Here is a 24,658-nt window from a genome sequence, read left to right as displayed (position 1 = left end):
TTAATAAAAGGAAACTGGTGCTTTTCATTTATTATTATAATGTTGTTCTACCAAGAACCGACGGAAGATTCTGTTAATATGATAGATCGGTTTATTGGGGCAGGCCTATTCGGGAACAAAATAAGAACAACTAAATCAGTTACCGGTTTGTATGTGCTGCTAGGTAAAAGGGAAGAAATGAACCGATAAAGAAATAATTCCTTCATTGATATAGGAACGGTTCGAAATGGAAGGTATAATTTTACTATTATAAAAAGCTGGCCTGGACTGAGTTGATTGGTTCCAGTGTTTGAATACATTAGAGCCCAATAAGAAATACAAATGGAATAAAATAGGAATATAAAGTCTGGAAATGAGTATGGACGTCCTTTGTCTACATATCTGCTTCGGTACAGGGTATTAAAAACAAATAATCCACATTTCGAGAGCTGATAGGATGAACAGAAACAAGATAAACATATCCACTAAACAAGAGAAATGAGTCTGAAATCAATATCTTAAGGACATTGAGCACTTCTTCACCTTTACTACCGTGAAACACATTTGTTGTTCTACTTAAAACACTTCTCTTGTACTGAAGAAGTGCGTGTAGCTCTTACAATATGCATGTTGTCTTCTTTTAGTCCATACTACCGACTCGCAAAGTATGGAATACCACTTTCCTTAACACCGTATATATATATATATATATATATATATATATATATATATATATATATATATATATATATATATATATATATATATATATATTACGGAAGAAATACAAGCAACGGGACAGGAAACATCAACAGTTAAATTCAACTGTGAAAAGATACGCTGCAGCACATTTGTTAACAATTTCCTAATAGTTCCAGATTTAGAAACAGAATGAACAACATTTTGCAGGTATTAACCGAAAATCGAGAAAAGAATGTGAGAACAACAACAAATGGTAATGGCAATGAGAAAAAGTAATAAACATATGAACACAGCAATAAAAACTGTTGGCATTAAAAGTACAGCACTTCAGGACCAGAATGAAAGAGAAATAGATGCTTAACAAAAGTAAAGCGGAGAACAGCGATAGCAAACCATTTATGTGTACGAATAATATTCTTTGAAGTAAACATACAAGTGATAGAAATATAGAAATACACTGCAAAATGGATGATGTGGAGTACTCTTTTCTTTGGAAGTGAAAGATGGGATCTGAAAAAATAAAGTATGGTCCACCTACAGGCCACAGGATACCGAATGTAGAGGAAAATGACCAAAACAAGGTAGAAGGAGATTGAAATGAATCGCAGAGTCCTATAAGAATTAACTGTGGAGAGAAGCCTAAGAAGAGAAAATGTAATGGCTGGAAGCATTGTCCTCGTGGACGGTATACCAAACGCTAAAAACATTTGCGTGTTAACGCAAATATTCACAAATTCAAGGGTCACATTTATTTATCAGATGAGGGATGAACTATTAAAATCATGATATACGGAACTGTTTATATTTATTATTTTGTGCCTACTACAAATGTAAAGTCACTAACAGCATAAACTGATAACTTTATGGAGAAAATTTCGTATCTCACTTGAACAGGGACGTCGCTACAGGAGGAAAATATTTTATCATGCGAAAAGATTACTCTACTCCAGTCAAAGTCGATATATTCTGTTGAAAAAGCCATGCGGTCAGCCCTCTGATAATCGGTTAATGCTGCTTTATAGCAGCTCCCGACAATATAATCCTGCGTCTTTCAGTCTCCTCGCAACAGTCTTTCCGCTGCCGGGAAACTGAGATAGCTCTTTCAGGGCGCGGCTACTGAGGAATGGATTAGCACGTATATTCGCCAAAATACGTTGATCACCTGCTGCGGTAGACACACGGAGCCGTCCAATTCCTCTTTTCCGCCCTATATAGCCCCTTTCCTTGTATCCTTTCCACCAGCGTCTAGCTGTTCTTGCCGGTACTCCACACTTTTCTCCAGGTTCTAATGCCGAGTAGCTGCCATGCTCAATCAGTGCAACCACACGCACCCTGCTCTCTCGATTCCACTGCGACTGCATTGCGACAGTTGCGCTTGTGACGCTACTACGCGTTTTATAAAGAGAACCATTTACACCTCAATGGAGAAGAAGACTGACAAAATAAAAGAATATCTTTTTTCAGTTAACTGTCACACACAAATATAAACTTCGTTAAAATGCTTTGTCAAGGATCACTATTAAGGAAGAAACAACAGTCGTTAGGCAAGATATTAAACGAATCCTTTGTTTGATAGTTTTGTGCTGATGCTGTCTGAATAAATTATGCCAGTGGATAAAATACGGTTTAGTTTGGAGACATAACCCTCGAGGAGGGGGGGGGGGGGGGGGGAGGCACAGCGGTCTGCATCATGAATTCCAAGCAAATACACAAAAGATAACTCAGGAAGGGTTCGAACAACTACTTTCATGCAGAGACATGCATTTGGAATCTGTTCATCCTTTAGGGGCAAAACAAGCGGGTAACGTCGCGGAAACAATGATCAGGCTACTTAGTATATAATAGAGCATACACATTTCAAGGAAGAAACTTATGTAGACACAGACTTCCTCGTTGTCCATATGTGCGGCATATCTTTCGTGTTCACGAAATTAATATCCCGTTTTACCTCTTCTTAAATCTCAAATGAAATGAATGCCATGTGGAATCGAATATTTGTTGATTGCTTCTCTTCTTGCTTCCATCCATACTAACATATTTCTTCATTCTCGTGGTAATCATGACGTTCTACATGTATGCTGCAAAACATTGCACGAGGACACATCCAACATTGAGATGCAAAGTGTTTGATATCTTACAATGTATTCAATTAAAATAAGCTTTCGATGTATTTTTACTTCGTTTGTATTCTGAGATGATTATGAACGTTACGGAGAATTATCTCACATGCTTTATGCTGAATGAGAAACACTGAATCATCCGTTTTGCTTTCCCTGCGTTGTAATGATATAATGTCGGCGTCAACAGCCTTCTTCCACGCTGGAAGCTGAAACTTAATTCATTCTGGATTAATGATAATTGAATGCCTCAAATGTATACATAGCCTGTTGTGGTTGGCAGGAGAGCCAACACCGTGTTACTAGAGGAAGCCGAAAGGCACGCGTTTTAGCTCACGCAGGCTGGCGTGGGGTCTGGAACAGGACAAGGAAATTAGAATTTAGAAAAAAACGGACGTAGCTGGTGGGATACTTAACTTTAATCCATTAATGGTGAACGTCGCTCTTGACGGTACATGATTCACAGTATCAATAGTAACTGGTAATGGCGCCTTGCTAGGTCGTAGGCCCGCATCTCGTGGTCGTGCGGTAGCGTTCTCGCTTCCCACGCCCGGCTTCCCGGGTTCGATTCCCGGCGGGGTCAGGGATTTTCTCTGCCTCGTGATGGCTGGGTGTTGTGTGCTGTCCTTAGGTTAGTTAGGTTTAATTAGTTGTAAGTTCTAGGGGACTTATGACCACAGCAGTTGAGTCCCATAGTGCTCAGAGCCATTTGAACCATTTTTTGCTAGGTCGTAGCAAATGACGTAGCTGAAAGCTATGCTAACTATCGTCTCGGCAAATGAGAGCGTATTTTGTCAGTGAACCATCGCTAGCAAAGTCGGTTGTACAACTGGGGCAAGTGCTAGGAAGTCTCTCTAGACCTGCCGTGTGGCGGCGCTCGGTCTGCAATCACTGATAGTGGCGACACGCGGGTCCGACGTATACTAACGGGCCGCGGGCGATTTAAAGGCTACCACCTAGCAAGTGTGGTGTCTGGCGGTGACACCACATAGCCTACAAGGCAACGTCAGAAACTATCAGGGGAGAACGCCGCATAAAAACCAAACGTTGCGCGCGTCTCCCCTCTGAAGAACCGTATCGGACAATCACGACAAGCATTTCGCTGAAGAGCTGTCTCGTAAGAGAGCTGAGAATTGGCAGCGTCGTAGCAAGTATTTGTCAACACTGTGAGAGTGCATTTACTTCCGGGTGTAGCCCGGCATTACGTCGCTAAATTCACTTGGAATTCGTTTTTCATATCGAAGACTTATGCGATATAACCCACTGTAAGATGAGACACTTAGAAAGTATATGTAATTTCTGGACTCCAAGAACGGCATTCTTCACATAAGTAACACTTGTTTTCCATTTTAACTAATGGGGTTGCAAACTGCTAAATCTGAAGAATGCCTTTACACATAAATCTTCTTGCAATTTCGACTTAGTAAATTATGTTAATATCATGGATGGCTGCTTTGCAAATGCCAAGGTGCTTCACTGCAAAATAGTTTCTGAAAAGATTCAAACCTACTGTCAACGATTCGAATTTGAGCTTTGTTCGTCATATGGGTCTAACATGTCAGGAGGCTGTTTATGAAGTGAACATGTTGATAAATATAGTTCCTCTTTGGTTAAATTTTGCAATAGCATTTAACTGTAGACGTTTGCTGACACCGGCGTTAGCAATTCATTTCCATTTTATGAAACCTCAAAATCGATAACTTTTTCTGGTTTATATCTGATGACCTTAACTATCACTTCCGACCAACGTTAAATACTTCATGTATCCATACATGGAACTCCAAATGTGCAGTGTTCCTGAACATCTACAGAGCATGCATTGGAAGGCATTCACACAGTTTATCACATAGACTTACCATAAAGAATGAAACAAAAACTATAATACACTTTACAGCACAGACGCTCACTCTGGCTTTACTAAAACATCCGAATATTGGCCAAAAGTTGCACAAATAATTGACTTTGAAAGGAAAAGAAAGAGGTATGAAGCATTTATAAATTCATCGAATGTAGTGAGGTGGTTTAATTTCGTCTAAGTCTATAAAATTAATTTCGGACCATACGCAGCTCTTGCAGATTAATGTAATACAGTACCCATCTACTAATCAGGGCGTCAGTCTCTGTTGCTTTCGAATGAGAATGGAAATCGTAGGAGTCTTCTATGGAGCAACATTTAATAATAATAAAGCTTTCTGAATTATCAAGAGCGATGAGCGGTAGCAGGCGCTTTCCATAAAGAACGGGGGTGTGCAGCGGCGCTGCTGTCGCCATGGCCGCTACCAGTAGCCAGCAAATGGATCACGGAGCTTTGCCGCATGCGGCGTCCAGAGGAGGACACTCTGTAAGAAACCTGCCGTAAAATGGCTACTGGATAAAAGTTTGTTATCGGTGTGATAGAAAGTGAAATAGATTGAATCTGTGTTACCATTACATTCACGTCTTCAGCGTTCAGTTGGAAGAGGCTATAAAATTTTTTACACCAGCTAGTTTCGATCCACAGACATTGTAGATAGAAACAACGCACGGTACCACTATACCATGGGCGTAAACATTGTAGAGCTTTTCTTATATGGGACAAGACTTCCTCCAGGAAGTGCCGCAGTCTACAGTGTTGCCAGATTGTGCAGATAGCCGGACTTAGAGAATTAGCGAGTTGGCCAGTTTATTTGTCCCATGTCGCGATCGGCGCGGACTTAGCCTCTGCAGCGGCCGGCCGCCGGTCGAGTTTTATGTCAAAGAGTGTACATGACAAGACAGTGCAAACTAAAATTCTTTTCGCAGGTACCTGAGACTGAATTACGTGTTACTGTGGAGCTGTACATTACGACAATCAGGAGGGCATTTCTAATATTCTTAGCTACTGGATGGGAACAATTAGATTAAATTCAATAATTATGTGAATGAATAATTACAAGTTCGTGTACAAATCACCTTATACCACAGCTTGTGGATTTCAATATTTTATGCATGTCTTCAGATAGGAAATGACTTATAATAACAAAGAGAATTGTATTAACTGTAGCCTGTATTCTGACTGCTGCCATAACACTGGAGATGAATAGTTAAATTAGGTTAAGTGACTGTAATGGTGCAGAATTTCAACAATGCACTGGCAAAAGTATCAGAATGGATTTCGAGCATGCTGGGTTAATAACGAGAAAGCAACTTGGGTTAACGAATTTGATGCACAAGACTCTGAGGTACGTGTACGTACAGTGTTAACACGATTTGCATGCTGTTACGAAATATACTATTTTGTCTGTTTGGATGATTTGAAAATGGGTTCAGGTAACCTGAAACTAGCCATTAATTAAACAAAAAAACTGACTCTTGTAACTTTGGCTGTTTTCTACAGCAAAAAGCAGTGGCAACTGCATTCGACCTTAATTTTTCTGTCTCTGTCACCTTGACAATTTGTAATAATGGTGACTAGCTTTGATCGTGTCCGTTCACTATCGAATCATTACCTGGGTATTCTGAAATGATTACTGGAATAACATTTGTTTATCATTTGGAACAGCTGCAAACAGTTCAAAAGGTAAAAAAAATTATTTTATTAATCATTTCGATAATGCACGGAGACGTTCAAAACTAGTCACCAGTAACCCAAATTGTCAGTGCAACAGAGGCAGAAATACACTGCTGGCAACCGTAAATGCAACACCAAGAAAGACAAGAGGTAGCACAACAAAATTTATTTTGTAGATAACATGTTGACCAAGTATCAAATGATTACGTTTACAGACGTCTGTGACATGTGGTTCCTGCCAGAATCAGTAGCCAGAGTAGCCGCCATTGTTGGAGATCACCACTGCCACACGTCTCGGCATTGAGTCAAAGAGACGTTGGATGTGTTCCTGGGGTACAGCAGCCCAAGCAGCTTCCACACGTTGCCAAAGATCATCTGGTGTGGCAGCTGGGGATGTAATCTGGGTCACTCGTAGAGCAATCATGGAGCACATGTTTTCTATCGGCGAAAGATCCGGAGAGCGAGCCGGCCAGGAAGCACTTCAATCTGGTTATTGACGAAGAACCTTTGGACAATGCGTGCCACGTGTGGTCACGCATTATCCTGTTGAAATATGGCTGTGGCCGAGCCCTGAAGGTAAGGAAGGACAACTGGCTCCAGCACCTCGGATATGTAGCGCCGGCTATTTAAAGTACCGGCAATATGTACTAGAGGCGTGCGAGAGTAATATCCAATACCGCCCCATACCATAATACCCGGTGCAAGACCAGTGTGGCGGTGCATAATGCAGCTGTCCAGCATTCTCTCTCCACGGTGTCTCCACACTCGAATCCGACCATCGTGGTGCTGCAGACAGAAGCGTGCCTCGTCAGTAAAGACAACGTCATTCCATTCTGCCGTCCACATCCGTCTGTCATCACACCATTGGCGACGGAGACGTCTGTGGTTCTGTGTCAATGGTAGACGAAGCAATGGACGTCTTGCGGACAGACCACTCTGCTGTAAACGGCGTCGAATGGTACGCGCAGACACTGGATGATGCGTTACAGACGCAATGTGCTGTGCTATGGTTCGGGATGTCACTGAGCGATCCGTCACTCCCATACGCACAATTTGCCTATCAGCACGTGCAGTGGTGCACCGAGGTGAATGCGATCGACCACGTCGGTCCGTCGTACCCTCCTGCATCCACCGGTCACATATCCGCATTACAGTTGTTTGGTTTCGTCCAACACGACTAGCGATTTCTCTGTATGATAATCCACAATCTTGGTAAGCCACTATCCTTCCTCTGTCGAACTCGGATACTTGATCAAACGATGTTCGCTGTTGTCTACGAGGCATAACTGATCGTCTTGTGAAAAAACCACAAGGTAAACACACGTGCCGAACGTACATTCGTCGAAATCGCCAACCATTAAATGGCGCTATGAGGTGGCGCCCCAGGCGCACGTGATGTGCATCTGCGCTGAAAGTCTAATCAGTTGCATATCTCATCGCTGCAAATCCATGGTGTAAATTTCACTTGATTCGGATGCTTCCTTCAGGGTGTTGCATTTACGGTGGCCAGCAGTGTATAAAGGAGTATAGCTGTAAAGGAATAAGAAATAATATTTCTACCTTTTCCAATGTCAGCTGCGTATTCATATGATACAACTGCAATGCAGCAAATGTTATGGCTGGTAAAGGATACCATCCTCATGTTGAGGGGAGGAACTGAAGAAAAGAGACGCTAAATGGATTTTGGGGCAACCATGATAAATATGATGTGAATACAGTGTTTGAGGAAAGAGCGTGGAATAGATGGATGCTTCCAACACTCAATGCAGTAATCATCGTAACTGGAGTAACTGACTTCAGCAGATGTGGGTCACTGCTGAAGTATGTGGAGGAGTGGCATAACATAGCACCCTAAATGACGGCTACGCTGCAGCGCTCATCAGCGCATTCTATATGATTTTATATTCAAATGTGTTTATTGATATTTAAGTTTGTTTATTCTTATTTGCATATGTTAATTTGTTGTAAGGCATTACGGAGTATGATATTCTGTCAAGGAAATAATTATTCCATATTTATATTTTGTTAGAAACTCTCTGGAGCTTAGCCTTTGTATTTAATTGGAGGCTAAAACTGTATGAATATATTGTGCCTGCTTTTTAGAATGGAATATTTGCTACAAAATCTCAAAAAAGGGTAGTACTGATACATTTAAACAGAAGGCTACTACTGAACATTTTATTTAAGCATGCAGTTAATATCCTTTTGTATGTATCAATAGTCTAAATTGTTAGCGTGGCATATTTAATTACACGGGAAGGAACAGAGAGGAGACTGTTAGCTTGCAACAGCCATTTTATGCATTTTCCTTAATGACTCCTTACCCACTGTATGAGAGTACTGAAGCAATGGAGCAATGCTGTACGTCTCTTGTATGTAATAAATGACAATGAAGGGACAGAAATGGAGCCCCGTATGGAGGGTGAAATAACGTGAGGATCCCAGTCAATAAGAGGCCTCTCTGACTGAATAGCGCTTTGCCGACTTCCTCTGATCGTTTAAAATCCACGTAAGTAATCGAATATGAACCAGCTACATATAAAGTGCTAAAATTAACACTGAGATATTTGCGAAATTTTTATGTGCGTAAACCTGCTATTCGAAATGTTGGCGAAGAAAGTGAACGTCACAGGAACGTGTGCGCCCTGATATCTCGATGATGAAATATACAAGTGATTCCAAGTTTTTAATACCCATGTGAAAGATTCCTGACCTTCGTGGAGATATTAACGAAATTCATGCATCCTTAGAGTTTAGCTGTTCATAGGGTACTGTCTGAAGTGAAAATAGAATATATTTACCTAAAGAAAGTCGTTAATGGCCTCAACTGTATTAGTAAATTTATGTAACTTTTTTTAAAATTTTAATGCTGTCAACTTCCGTAGATCTACACTCATGCTTGAAGTAGTATGACAAAGTACAATATTAAAATTTCGGGAAGTGAAACGGCTGTAAAAAGACTTTCTCATGCAAAAGTTTCAATTGATAACAAAATGTGCTGGGTAGACATTGTAGACAGACACAACGCACGGTACCGCTATACCATGGGCGTAAACATTGTAGAGCTTTTCTTATATGGGGCAAGACTTCCTCCAGGAAGTGCCGCAGTCTACAGTGTTGCCAGATTGTGCAGATAGCCGGACTTAGAGAATTAGCGAGTTGGCCAGTTTATTTGTCCCATGTCGCGATCGGCGCGGACTTAGCCTCTGCAGCGGCCGGCCGCCTGTCGAGTTTTATGTCAAAGAGTGTACATGATAAGACAGTGCAAACTAAAATTTTTTTCGCAGGTACCTGAGACTGAATTACGTGTTACTGTGGAGCTGTACATTACGACAATCAGGAGGGCATTTCTAATATTATTGGCTACTGGATGGGAACAATTAGATTAAATTCAATAATTACGTGAATGAATAATTACAAGTTCGTGTACAAATCACCTTATACCACAGCTTGTGGATTTTGATATTTTATGCATGTCTTCAGATAGGAAATGACTTATAATAACAAAGAGAATTGTATTAACTGTAGCCTGTATTCTAACTGCTGCCATAACACTGGAGATGAATAGTTAAATTAGGTTAAGTGACTGTAATGGTGCAGAATTTCAACAATGCACTGGCAAAAGTATCAGCATGGATTTCGAGCATGCTGGGTTAATAACGAGAAAGCAACTTGGGTTAACGAATTTGATGCACAAGACTCTGAGGTACGTGTATGTACAGTGTTAACACGATTTGCATGCTGTTACGAAATATACTATTTTGTCTGTTTGGATGATTTGAAAATGGGTTCAGGTAACCTGAAACTAGCCATTAATTAAACAAAAAAACTGACTCTTGTAACTTTGGCTGTTTTCTACAGCAAAAAGCAGTGGCAACTGCATTCGACCTTAATTTTTCTGTCTCTGTCACCTTGACAATTTGTAATAATGGTGACTAGCTTCGATCGTGTCCGTTCACTATCGAATCATTACCTGGGTATTCTGAAATGATTACTGGAATAACATTTGTTTATCATTTGGAACAGCTGCAAACAGTTCAAAAGGTAAAAAAAATTATTTTATTAATCATTTCGATAATGCACTGAGACGTTCAAAACTAGTCACCAGTAACCCAAATTGTCAGTGCAACAGAGGCAGAAATATAAAGGAGTATAGCTGTAAAGGACCGTAGCAGTCGCGCGGTTCCGGACTGAAGAGCCTAAAACCGCTCGGCCAACACAGCCGGCAACTGTGTTGCACCACGCGCCATAGATGACAGGGGCGAACGACAGCTGAGGAGATGTGTGCGGGCAAATAGACGTGCAACTGTTGAGTAGCTGATAGCCCAGATGAACCAAGGGGCTACTAACAGAGTCTCCCCAACAGCCGATCAGCGAACGTTGCTGTGTACAGGCATGTGCAGCACGCGCCTGATGCGTGCACCTATGTTGACAGCGGTACATCGGCGGTGAAGGCTGGAATCTGCACGCCAGTATCGCAACTGGACATCCGCTGAGTGGCAACAAGTGGCCTTCTTAGCTGAATCACGTTTTATGCTCCTCTGGACAGATGGCCGTACCGTGTAAAGCCTTGCAACAATAGTCGGAAGGGTACAGGCCAGAGGAGGGAGCGTTATGGTCTTGGGAATGTTTTCGTGGCATTCCATGGGTGGTCTCGTCATTCTGAACGCTTCAGTGGAACAAAACAAGTACGTGTCTATCCTTGGGGACCATGTCCACCCCTATATGCAGTTTGCTCCTTAGTCAGCACGACGGCATTTACCAGCAGGACAATGCACTGTGTCACACAGCTCGCAGTGTAAGTGCGTGGTTCGAAGAGCACCGGGATGAATTACCGTACTCCCCTGGCCACCAAACTCTCTGGTTTTTATACCCAATCGAGAATCTGTGAGACCATATTCATCCGGCTGTTCGCCCATGGATCTTCAACTGAGAAACCTACCGCAGCTCGCGTGACGAGAAACACGAGTAGTTCCGCACTGCTAACGATCTCTGCAGCTGTCCGTTGGAATTCGTTGGCGGACTGCCTTCGCCTGGGTGTGCAGATTGTCGCGTTTGCCCGCAGTTGCTGGAGAGACGTCTATCTTACTGAAGTTGCGACCTGGGGTCACAACAATTTCCTTCTCAAAGTATCATACTTTCGTAATACTTTAGAATAAGTTAACACATGCAAATAACAATAACCAAGAAACTTCCTGGTATATTGAAACTCTGCACCCGACCGAGACTTGAACTCGGGATGTCTGTGTTTCAGGGGCAGTTACTCAACCGACTGAGCTACCCAAGCACGACTGACAACCCTTCCTCACAGCCTTACTTCCGCCAGTACTTCATCTCCTACCATCCATACTGCCAGGACGTTTCACATCAGAATACACTTCGCTGCAAAGTGAAAAATTCATTCAAGAATAAACGAACTTAAATATGATAAGCAAATTAAATATTAAATCTTATTGCGTGAGTGGATGAGCATTGCGACAGAACCGTCATTTGGGTCGCTCTGTTAAAATATCAATACGACATTGACGTATATGCTTTTTTTTTAAAATACACATAAATTTCTGCATGTTCAGAGATTGTTCTGCAGGGGATCCAGCACCCTACATTCATCGAGAAGGAAAAAATTACGCCGTGTTATTTGCCATCTCAGCATAATCGACTCTTAATTTATTTGACTGTCCCACTTTTGTCGTCAGCTTCTTTGCAATATGCGTTTCACCTTGGAGAGGCTAAATGGTTCAAATGGCTCTGAGCACTATGGGACTTAACATCTGAGCTCATCAGTCCCCTAGAACTTAGAACTACTTAGACCTAACTAACCTAAGGACATCACACACATCCATGCCCGAGGCAGGATTCGAACCTGCGACCGCAGCGGTCGCGCGGTTCCAGACCGTAGCGTCTAGAACCTCTCGGCCACACGGGCCGGCCTGGAGAGGCTATCTGACACATTTTTACACAAGAAGAATCAGATTAATGTAATATTTACGCCACTATAACATGAAACCCATAATCAATTATTTCTGATTTTTTTCAGGTTACTGGAAGTTGACTGGCTGAAAAACATGTGGAGGCCAGACTCTTTCTTCAAAAACGCAAAAGCTGTTACGTTCCAGACAATGACTATTCCTAATCACTATATGTGGTTGTATAAAGACAAAACTATTCTCTACATGGTAAAGTGAGTGACAGTTTAGTTCTTCCTTTCACACTTTGAAATGTTTCTCTGGCCATGAAAGTAATTATTAATTAGTTTGTAATTTACGATGTTTTTGCTCGAATGATGTTACTGCATCTTCTACAGAGTACATATAATAAAAATTATTTTTGATATCAGTTTGCACTCAATATTTAAAACTAATTTTTTTTGTGTTGACCGTCATCATATAAATTACGGACAATTTTTGCTTAAATGTACATACAACTTTTTACAAGATCGTCGTCAAATTAGTCTACTTTAAAAATTATAATAAAATTATACGAAGGTATGATTCTTTAATAAGTTTTAACGAGGCTTCAACCCCGTCTCACTCCATTCCCAACCCCTGCTTTTCTTGTTTTTCTTTCACACCCCCTCGACGCTTCTAACTGCCGTCTGCTTTCTGTACAGGTTGTGTACAACTTTTCACTACCTTCAGAATTCCAAAGAGTGTATCCCCGTCGACATGTCAAAATCTTTCTCCAAATCTGTAAAAGCTATAAACGGAGGTTTGCCTTTATTTAACCTATCTTCTAATATAAGTCGTAGGGTCAGTACTGCTTCTCGTGTTTCTTCATTTCTCCAGGAGCTAAACTGATCTTTCCCGAGATCGGCTTCTAGCAGTTCTTCTATTCTTATGTAGATAATTCGTGTTAGTATTTTGCAGCCATGACTTATTAAACTGATGTTTCGGCAATATTCACACCTGTCAGCGTCTGCTTTGTTTGGAACTGGAATTATTACGTTCTTCTTAAATCTTCGGGTATTTCGCCTGTCTCATACATTTTGCATACTAGGTGAAGTAGCTTTTTTTGTGATTGGCTCTCCCAAGTATAGCAGTAGCGCTGAGTAGCTTCAGAGCATTCACATACGGTTGGCGGTTTATCGTATCGCGACGTTGCTGCTCGAGTTGGTCGAGATCCAATGACTGTTAGCATAATATGGAATCGGTGGGTTCAGAAGGGTAATACGGAACGCCGTGATGGATCCCAACGGCCTCGTATCACTAGCAGTCGAGATGACAGGCATCTTAACAGCATGGCTGTAACGGATCGTGCAGCCACGTCTCGATCCCTGAGTCAACAGATGGGGACGTTATCAAGACAACAACCATCTGCACGAACAGTTCGACGACGCTTACAGCAGCATGGACTATCAACCCGGAAACCTTGGCTGCGGTTACCCTTGACGCTGCATCACAGGCAGGAGCGCCTGCAATGGTGTACTCAACGACGAACCTGGGTGCACGAATGGCAAAACGTCATTTTTTCGGATGAATCCAGGTTCTGTTTACAGCGTCATGATGGTCGCATCCGTGTTTGGCGACATCGCGGTGAACGCACATTGGAAGCGTGTATTCGTCATCACCATACTGACGTATCACCCGGCGTGATGGTATGGGGTGCCATTGGTTACACGTCTCGGTCACCTCTTGTTCTCATTGACGGCACTTTGAACAGAGGACGTTACATTTCAGATGTGTTACGACCCGTGGCTCTACCCTTCATTCGATCCCTGCAAAACCCTACATTTCAGCAGGATAATCCACGACCGCATGTTGAAGGTCCCGTACGGGCCTTTCTGGATACAGAAAATGTTCAACTGCTGCCCTGGCCAGCACTTTCTCCAGATCTCTCACCAATTGAAAACGTCTGGTCAATGGTGGCCGAGCAACTGGCTCGTCACAATACGCCAGTCACTACTCTTGATGATCTGTGCTATCGTGTTGAAGCTGCATGGGTAGTTGTACCTGTACACGCCATCCAAGCTCTGTTTGACTCAATGCCCAGGCGTATCAAGGCCGTTATTACGGCCAGAGGTGGTTGTTCTGGGTACTGAATTCTCAGGATCTATGCACCCAAATTGCGCGAAAATGTAATCACATGTCAGTTCTAGTATAATATATTTGTCCAATGAATACCCGTTTATCATCTGCATTTCTTTTTGGTGTAGCAATTTTAATGGCCAGTAGTGTAAGTTTTACCCTTCTTTAACTATTTGAATAATTTCTTTTATCTGAGGAGCTAGATGGCATATAAACTTATACTACTGTGGTGAGTGTTCGCTTCACGTCAATCTTGGATATGATAATGCTTCACTATGCTGTTCGTAGTGGCTTACCCTCATTCCTATTTTCTTATTCACTATTAGACCCACTCCTGCATTACCCTATTTGATTTTACATTTATAACCCACTACTCACCTGACCAGATGTCGTTTTCGTCCTACAGTCGAACCTTACAAATCTCATCAGCCTATCTATCTCCATTCTTCAATTTTCAAACCGATCGGCCCAAAGAAGGGGGTCTAACATTCAACTAATCCGGTCCGTAGATTTACAGTTTCTTTTTTTTTTTCCTGATGACGATATCCTCCTGAGTGGGGTCCCCCGCCCCCTGAGAGATACGAATGGGGGATTATTTCACTTCCGGAATATTTTACTCAAGAGGATGCCATCATCCTTTAATCACATAATAGAGCTGCATGCTCTCAAATTAAGAGCTGTATTTTCCCCTTGCTTTCAGCAGTTTGCAGTACACCACAGCAAAGCCATTTGGTTGATGTCGCAAGGCCGGATCAGTCAGTCATCCAGAGTGCTGCCTCTGCAGCCAACTACTGAAAAGCCCGCTGCCCCTTGCTTTCGCAGTACCACAAGCACAGCTGCAAGGCCATGTTGGTTACTGTTACAAGGCCAGATCAGTCAGTCATCCAGACTGCTCCCCTGCAACTACTGAAAAGTCTGCGGCCCCTCTTTAGGAACCACACTTTTGTCTGGCCTCTCAGTAGATACCTATCCGTTGTGGTTGCACCTGCAGTTCTGCTATCTGCATCATTGAGCCACGCAAGCCACCCTACCACGGCAAGGTCCGCGGTTCCTGGGGGAAGGGGCAGCAGGGAATTCATTTAAAAATCAAGCATACGTGTTATGAGTTTCTTCTCCAATTTGTCTCTTAATAACGATGCGGAACAAACTACTGTGTGTGTTCGTCGTCTTGAAAGCACCTTAAAGATTATGTCTACCTGTATTCTTAGTGGATAAAGAACCAATTATAATTACTTCGTTATTCGTCATGCAGAATTCTTACACATTGAGAATTATACACAGTAAAAATGTTACAATGAACATATAAATAGTTATCCGTGCTGTCTACAGAACCCTTAGGATCTGAGACAGTCGATGAAAGAGCCACATAACTGTGTTGAACACGCAAAAAGATCGTGATGTAGACGTCAGTACGTGAGGCAACTCCCAGACAGGCAGATACCGATATGAGCAGCTTAAATGGCGATCACACAGAAATATATCAAAGGAATAGAAGTAGATATAGTGAAAGGTACGGCAATAAAAATGGAAAACTCCTCATTTCAGCAACGCTACAACGCAATATTTGTTAATCAGTAACTAAATCAAAAGCACGTTACGTGACGTCTTTTTAATGTATTTCGCATCTGCACATGTGTACATACTCAGCATAGAAGACACAAAGATCAGTTTGCTTAAGGAAGTCTGATAACTCCGAATACAAGCAGATAACGAATCCAGTGCCAATAGTTGCTAAGTTTGTTTTATAAGAACTGTATTTTGCTAAATTGTTCAGGTGCTAGACTGAATATTTTCCAATTGAGCTTTCCTCTGTGGTACAATTATTTGTTTTGATTTCCGTTTGTAGTTTTAAATCTTATATATTCTAAACAGGTAAACGAAAGTCGGTACACTTGTACACAATAAGTTAACTCCATTTGTTGCATAACGTGGGTCCTCTTGTAATTTCGTTACTTTTATCACATTCTTTCTTGAAACAACGAAAATATATCGATTTGTTTACTGTTTTGTATATATATCATACACATAGCAGTAAAACAACTTAAACGTTGCCATATTAAGTATGCCGAAATTTTTTGTTAACATCATGTTTCACTGCTTTCTATCACTACATCGTGTTGACTCACAGTATTAATTCATTTTCATTCATTTTCAGGTTAACGTTAACATTGTCCTGTGCAATGAATTTTATGATTTACCCGCACGACACTCAAGAATGTAAGCTGCAAATGGAAAGTTGTAAGTTGATACGTTATACTTATATTTGTGATATATGACACTACATAAACTGACTTGAGTAGCAAACATGTTCACGTGGAGATTCAAATATAGCTTATTTGATTTCCAAGACGAGAAATAACCTGTCAGACTTATGCATAAGATCACAACCTCTCCGTACTCCTGCACATAAATCTTATTTAAAGCATTTAGAAGCATAGAATACTGGTAATTCCGAGTTTTGAGGGTGCATTTTAAGATTTTGTGAACGTCTTCACTACAGGGACAGCACGTATCCGCAAACTTGACAAATTAGTGAAGAAGAAGACTAGAATACTCTTCCTTTAACTACCAGCTGCAGCCGAAATACAAAGACCATTAAGAGGATTATTGGCAACAACTCACTCTATTTTCCTTTCACAATTTACGTTCGAATTTAGTCAAAAAGTCTTCATTTCGGTAAGACATCGACAAAACATTGGCTTGTAGACGATAAATTGGCTCTTCAGTTAGTTAAGAGCCTTGTTCGGGTATCCTAATTTAGGTTCCCAGGAATCTCTTGGACCAAATTCAGTAAATTCTGCAAAAAACCTCCAATACGATTCCTTTTCCAGTATCTGTACATCCTCTGTAATAATCTCCCCCTGACGTAGTCATTCCGTAAACCAATAGTAACAACCACTCGCAGGTCTTGGATAATTTTTGAAAGCTCCTTATCTATCCCGAATAAACAAGGTCGTCGGGTTCCTGCCGTCGATGCAACGAAAAAGAGTTAGCAGCTAACTTGTGTCATTAAATTTTGCAAGTAAACAGAACTGCTTTGCAGCAGTTGTTACTGACTTACAGTTACTTTTTAACTAGATATGACTGATTCGTATTTGTATTGAGGACTATTGTTCCATATTAATTTCTGAAGCTTTTCACGGTCTCTAACAGAAGAAATCATAAAACACTTGTTGACGGTGCTATCCGACTGGCGAGATCGTTGAGACTGACAACCACGTGGCACCATTTTGGGTTGTGTGCTATCACTAAGCTCTACGTTCTCCCTTCCTTCCGAAATAACGTAACATTACATTATTAAAGTATTCATCAGAAAAATTCACATGATACAATTATCCACCTCACACATTGTCCGAAAGACAGAGAAAACAATAACAGACCACCTGTGCTAAGACTTTTCTCAGGAGGAAGATTTTCGATTAAGACCTGTAGGTACATTTAAATTTGTTGGTTCTTTACCCGTAGCATTCAAAGGAAGATAAATTAAAAATTTGTGAAAAAGAATATCAAGAAACAGATGGACTAATGAATCTTTTAACTAAGAACCAAATTACTATGGACGATATGGGTGAAAAATTTGATGGTAGAGATATATCAAATTATGCAGATTCTTTGTGTCATTCAGGTGCATTACATTCTGATAATAATCGAAACAAAATAAAATCAATTAGAGGTAATAAATGTAAAAGTGTGATAATAGAAATTCGTTATGTTCATTTTCAGAAATTAAGACATTCAGAATCAATTTCACCCGAGAAAAATGGTAAAGACGAAAAACAGAAAAACCAGTTGAATATATTTGGATGAATGATGTTAGAGGTTTAATCTATAGATTAGCAGTTATTCATGAAGAACAACTAGCTGGAAATAAAAACTATCATTATGAAAAACTGGAAATAACACAAGTGTTAAAAAATTTAGTAATTTTAGTATCAACAATTCAGACGGAATTAGAGGAATAGTACATGGAAAGAGAATATTATGTGTGTGTTTGGATGTTAATGATAATAGCTGGGGACTATAAAAACCTTAATCCTTATAAAATTTTTTATCTGTGCAGGGTGTCCCACTTAAACTTCCCTGATTTCACAGGCCCATGAAAAAAAAACACACAGTAGGTATGACAACTAAAAATGAACCACATTGTAGAGCATCTCCAAAAATTTATTTATTTATCATCAATATACCTCTACATGTGAACCAATTGTAGCACAAAGAATATCGAGTAGATATTCAATTTCTTGCCAAGTTCTTTGTAACATTTCCTCTATTATTGTTGCAATGGTATTCGTGATACGATGTCGCAACGTAGGAATATCATCCACTTTGGTCACAGACACGTGGTCCTTCACGTATCCCCACATGAAGAAATCAAGCGGTGTAATGTTGGAAGAACGTGGTGGCCACCCAATGGGTCCTCCGTGTCCGATCCAACAGTTAGGAAATTGTGAACAGCTGTTGACCAATGCTGCGGAGCTCCATCTTGTTGAAAAATGATGTTCGGTTGCGAGTCTTGTATCTCAGGGTACACAAACTGCTTCAACATGTCCAGATACACTGACCCATTCACTGTTTGTTCCGCAAAGAAGAATGGTCCAAGTATCCTGTTGTGAATTACCACCGGCCGGTGTGGCCGTGCGGTTCTAGGCGCTTCAGTCTGGAACCGCGTGACCACTACGGTCACAGGTTCGAATCCTGCCTCGGGCATGGATGTGTGTGATGTCCTTAGGTTAGTTAGGTTTAATTAGTTCTAAGTTCTAGGCGACTGACGACCTCATAAGTTAAGTCGCATAGTGCTCAGAGCCATTTGAACCATTTGTGCATTACCCCATACCAGACGTTTAGTTTGGAGCTATCACGAACATGTTCAATGACAACTTGCGGATTTTGCGAACCCCAAATCTGAGCATTATGCCTATTAATCCTTCCTTATAGATGAAAGGTTGCCTCATCTGAGAATAAACATCTTCTCAGGAAGCTGGCATCCATATCAATACAGTACAGCATATCCACAGCAAATTGTTGTTGGCGAAGTTTGTCGTTCAGTGTCAGATGTTGCAGAATTTCCACTTTGTAAGCACACATACGAAGAGGCTGGTGAACTACACGATGCAATGTTGATCAAGGTACATCAAGTTGCCTAGATGCTTGACAAATTGACTTACATGGGCTTCTGAGAAACGTATGTTTGATGTACTCCACTGTCTCTTCTAAAATTCAGTAACGTGCACTGCCAGAATGTTTCAGAACATTTCTTGTTGCCAGAAACTTCCTATTCCATTCCTTAATTGCTTTCACATCAGGTGGTTCACATTCATACAAACGACGATAATTGCTTTGCACAGTAATCGGCGATTTTATTTCTGCAAACCACACTACTGCTTGCATGTGCTGCTGTGGAGTCGCCTTTTTCACTTCATGCGACCATGTTGCACTCTGACGACAATACTTGGCACTTCTGACGCTGGAATAGAAATTCTTTGAGATGCTCTACAATGTGGTACATTTTCACTGTCATATCTACTGTGGTTTTTCTCTCCTGATTTATTGGAATGAGGGAGGTTTGAGTGGTACATTATATATAAATAAATAACTTCAGCATTGATTATATATTATTAAATAATGGCAAAACCAAACCAAAATCAATTAAAATTCAACTCAATAATGATCAGTTACATAGTACTGGTAATTTTTTAACTGCTGCACAATAAAGAAAGAGAGATAAAAACTAGCAGTAATTTACTCATAACATTAGGTATACTTGTTATCGAATACCTAAGAAAAAAGAAAGGAAGTTCAGAGCTAAAAAGCCATGAAGGAGAATTTCCTCCTTTATTATTGGCAGCATTACCATATCTTCCAACTATTGGTTCGCTAGCTGGTGGAAAACCTGGTATTGTAGAAGCAGTAATGGACAAGAGAAAGGTGATGCAGAATTCGAAAAACAAAAACGACTTAATTTAGCAATGGAAAAGAAAGCTGTCACTGGAATAAAAAAATTGCAAAAAATAATCCAGTTGTATCCGAATGCGTTAAGTAATTTTGATACAGAAGAACTTGCCAAACAATTAAAAATCAAATACTTTCGTGGTGTTTTTATGATTTATGAATTACCTGGATGTAGTCATAAGACTACTTCAGCTGTCGCTAATCACCCTTGAGAATATGAATCTACAATAGTTAATTTAGACACATCTGATCATGCTGGCTCACACTGGATCTGTTTTTATAAAAATAAAGATAAAAAATTTGTGCTTGATTAATTTGGAGGATATATTCCTAAAGAAGTGGTTAAATATTTATGCTCAAGTGAACTATACTGCAATAGACAACGAATATAACATAAATGATGTAATTCATGGCCATTTGTGTGTATTTGTTTTAATACTGTTGTCAAATAATTATAAGATCAATATTTTGGATCTAATGAATGAATATTTTTGGAACTAAGGCGCAGCCTATTGATAGCTCCAATATCTATGAGCAAATAAAGTTAGAAAAAATAAAAAAAGAATAGGAATCAAAAACCGAAAATTTTCAGTCAAATATCAGAGAAGAAAAATTATTAAAAACAAAACAAAAATGATTAAAAATTCAACAATAATGGAACTGATGTTTATAATATGTGCACAGGATTAAAATCGTTAGTAGATGTTTAAACAGAGTGTAATCAAGCAATTTCAAAATGAAATAAGTGATACTTTGAAACCATTTAAATGTTATATTGATTTTAAATGCACAATACTGGTAGATATGAATCCTGTAAATGGCTATGATGCAGTAACCAAACAAAATTTAGAAAATGAGTTAGCTAGTCTTGTTACAAAACCTGAATACACAAGAACTGTAACACAGCTCAGCAACTATGTCAACAAAGAAGAACTAAATGCTGAATACAAAAGTATTCTAACACAATTCAATAAATGAAATGCAATTTATGATAGTGCTATAGAAGATTATCATAAAGAGATACATAGCATCAATACAACTTAATTATGCTTTAGACAGGTGAGGTGTAGAGGAAAGAAAGGTATATCATAAATAAGTACTTGAATCTACATTTAACTTAAGAAAATGAAGCACACAAATATGGATTTCAGTGTTTGCACACAAAAAAAATAATAGTGATAACCTGTGTTGTCCTAGAGTAACACTAGTTACATTAATATATTGCACAGATTTTATCTTAGACAGAGAACTATCTACTTGTGAAATTAAGAAAATTAGGGAAGGAGAAAGAACAAATTACAAAAAACGTTAACCAGGATATTATGGAAGCAATTAGCTGAGTACAAAGAAGAAAGATTTACTCTAAACGATATTAAAAATGTTGAGCAACTATTCGATATTCAAGTAAATGTTATTCAGTTATTTTTAGTTGTTCCTGAGAAAGCAATAAAATATATCTTTATAAACATTGCAACCATTTTCATGTAATTAACAGTATGTCAGCATTAAAACAAGAAGGTACATAAATGCAAGATAGAAATAAAAGTATGTACATTATTCAAAGGGTACAGAACACAATGCTATGGAAAATAAGATATATTGTGAAAAATGTAATTGATGTTGTTATAACAAAGAATACTTAAACAATCACTAAGAATTTTGTGAATAGCTTATAAATGTGAAGAATGTAAAAAGATTTGTTTGGCATCAAAAGTACATACATATAACTTTGAAATATATAGAAACTGTGGTCTAGAAGTAGGTACTAAAAATCATGAATGTTACATGCAATACAACATACAAAAATATGGCATATCTGAAAGAAAATTTAGAAAAGAATATATAGTCACAGGTTGTCAAAAATGTTATAAAATGGTAACAGTGGCGACGTGTGATGGCATGGAAGCAGTGAGACTTTGATAGGTCGCTGGGAGGGGGGCAATGAGCTCTGAGACCACATTCAGTCATATCCCAGATGTATTCGATCAGACTGAGATATGGCGAGGTGCAGTGGCCAGCACATCAATTGGAACTCCCCACTGTGTTCCTCGAGCCACTTAATCACACTCCTGACCTGGTGTCATGGCGCATTATTTTGTTAAAAATGCCACTGCCATCAGGAAATATGATCCTCATGAAAGCGTGTATGTGGTCTGCAACCAGTGTACGATAATCCTTGACCATCATGTGCAAGCCCCACCGGGCCCATAGATGCCCATGTGAATGCTCCCCAGAGTATAATGGAGCTGCCACCGGTTTCTCTAGCCAACACTACAGGTTTCACGGAGCTGTTTTCCTGGAAGACGACAGATCCGCGCCCTCCCATTGACATGATGAAGAAAGTAGTGGGATTCATGAGACCACGCAATGCTCTGACATTGCACCAACATCCATTGGCAATGGTCACATGCCCAGTTCAGTCATAGTTGCCAATGGTGTGGTGTTAACATTGGCACATGCATTGGTCGTCAGCTGCGAAGACCCATCTTTACGAGTGTTCGATGCACTGTGTGTTCAGACACACTTGTACTCTGACCAGCACTAAAGTCTGATGTTAGTTCTGCCACTGTTCGCTGCCTGTCCTGTTTTACCAGTCTGCCCAGCCTACTACTTCTGACATCTGTAATGAGGGGTGGCCACCTAAGCCCACGACTTCTGGACACGGTTTCACTTTGATTTTGCTATATGCTGAAGACACTCACCACAGCACCCCTCGGACACCCAACAAATCGAGCAGTTTGAAAAGCTCGTGCCCAACCTCTAGACCATCACGATCTGCCCCCAGTCAAACTCAAATAGATCACGTGCCTTCGCCATTCTACACACGGACAGCACGTTCACTGATACTACGTACATTGTGGGTGTGTCTGAGTAGCAGTCAAGTGACACTGCTATCACCTGGACGGGTTTATATCGATAATAAGTCGGGGTCATAATATTCTGGCTGGTCAGTGTCAAGTCGCTGACCTAATATCAATAGGGACTCGAATATAGACATTTCTGGGCGACTAGCCAATGATGATTCGTTAGAGAGTTTCTGATCCGTGGGCTGTAGCTGCAGCCGTCGCCTCGCCCAGGAAGTTGAAAGGAATAATTGACTCGACAGCTGACACGAGACTGCCAATCCGTTGTTGGGCGCCAGCCTCAATACTGTCACGACTTACAGATACGGCGCTAGCTAGTAGCTAGCACGTGACATGTTGCAGGGAAACAGTGCCCGCGGTTGTAGCGCCATGGTCATGGAAGCACTGTGTGCTGCCAGCGGAATTGGTGCTGCCAGAGACTCCGGGAACAACAGATCGGTATGTTACTGATGTCGTTGATCTTGTTGTCCGGAACATTTACCCACATGCAGGACGAGCGCAGACCCTTGTGCCTGTCATGGCGAGCGATGCCTGAAGCGTAGACACCGGCAAAACGTTGTGTTGTAGGTTTGCAGGAGGTACACACTTCATGTTTCAGTAATGATTTTCATTAGCCCAAAATTCAAGTGACATTATGATTATTATTATGATTATGACTATTATTGTTATTCGTAATGTTATTCTATTATAATTATTTAACTAAACTGTATTGGACGAAGTCTAACATTATGTTCGAAGCTATAATCTGAAGTTATAGATTGGCTGCAAACTACGAGGGCAGTTCAATAAGTAATGCAACACATTTTTTTTCTGAAACAGGGGTTATTTTATTCAGCATTGAAATACACCAGGTTATTCCCCAATCTTTTAGCTACACAACAATATTTTTCAACGTAATCTCCATTCAATGCTACGGCCTTACGCCACCTTGAAATGAGGGCCTGTATCCCTGCACGGTACCATTCCACTGGTCGATGTCGGAGCCAACGTTTTACTGCATCAATAACTTCTTCATCATCCGCGTAGGGCCTCCCACGGATTGCGTCCTTCATTGGGCCAAACATATGGAAATCCGACGGTGCGAGATCGGGGCTGTAGGGTGCATGAGGAAGAACAGTCCACTGATGTTTTGTGAGCTCCTCTCGGGTGCGAAGACTTGTGTGAGGTCTTGCGTTGTCATGAAGAAGGAGAAGTTCGTTCAGATTTTTGTGCCTACGAACACGCTGAAGTCGTTTCTTCAATTTCTGAAGAGTAGCACAATACACTTCAGAGTTGATCGTTTGACTATGGGGAAGGACATCGAACAGAATAACCCCTTCAGCGTCCCAGAAGACTGTAACCATGACTTTACCGGCTGAGGGTATGGCTTTCAACTTTTTCTTGGTAGGGGAGTGGGTGTGGCGCCACTCCATTGATTGCCGTTTTGTTTCAGGTTCGAAGTGATGAACCCATGTTTCATCGCCTGTAACAATCTTTGACAAGAAATTGTCACCC

At 40.6% G+C, this 24,658-nt stretch overlaps 1 protein-coding gene across 2 annotated transcripts in view; it reads left to right on the top strand.

The window, feature by feature from the left end:
• LOC126469547 (glycine receptor subunit alpha-3) overlaps positions 1–24,658 on the top strand; it is a 478,682-nt gene that overhangs the window by 310,860 nt on the left and 143,164 nt on the right. For both annotated transcript variants that reach the window (XM_050096664.1, XM_050096663.1), the window contains exons 5-6: positions 12,365–12,508; positions 16,507–16,589. In XM_050096664.1, coding sequence (XP_049952621.1) covers positions 12,365–12,508; positions 16,507–16,589 — 227 coding nt within the window. The remainder of the gene's footprint in view (positions 1–12,364; positions 12,509–16,506; positions 16,590–24,658) is intronic.

This window comes from Schistocerca serialis, chromosome 3 (genome assembly GCF_023864345.2).
Source record: "Schistocerca serialis cubense isolate TAMUIC-IGC-003099 chromosome 3, iqSchSeri2.2, whole genome shotgun sequence".
Classification (NCBI taxonomy): domain Eukaryota; kingdom Metazoa; phylum Arthropoda; class Insecta; order Orthoptera; family Acrididae; genus Schistocerca; species Schistocerca serialis.
The sequence above is the reverse complement of the archived record's forward strand: the minus strand, read 5'-3'. Positions and strand labels throughout refer to the sequence as shown.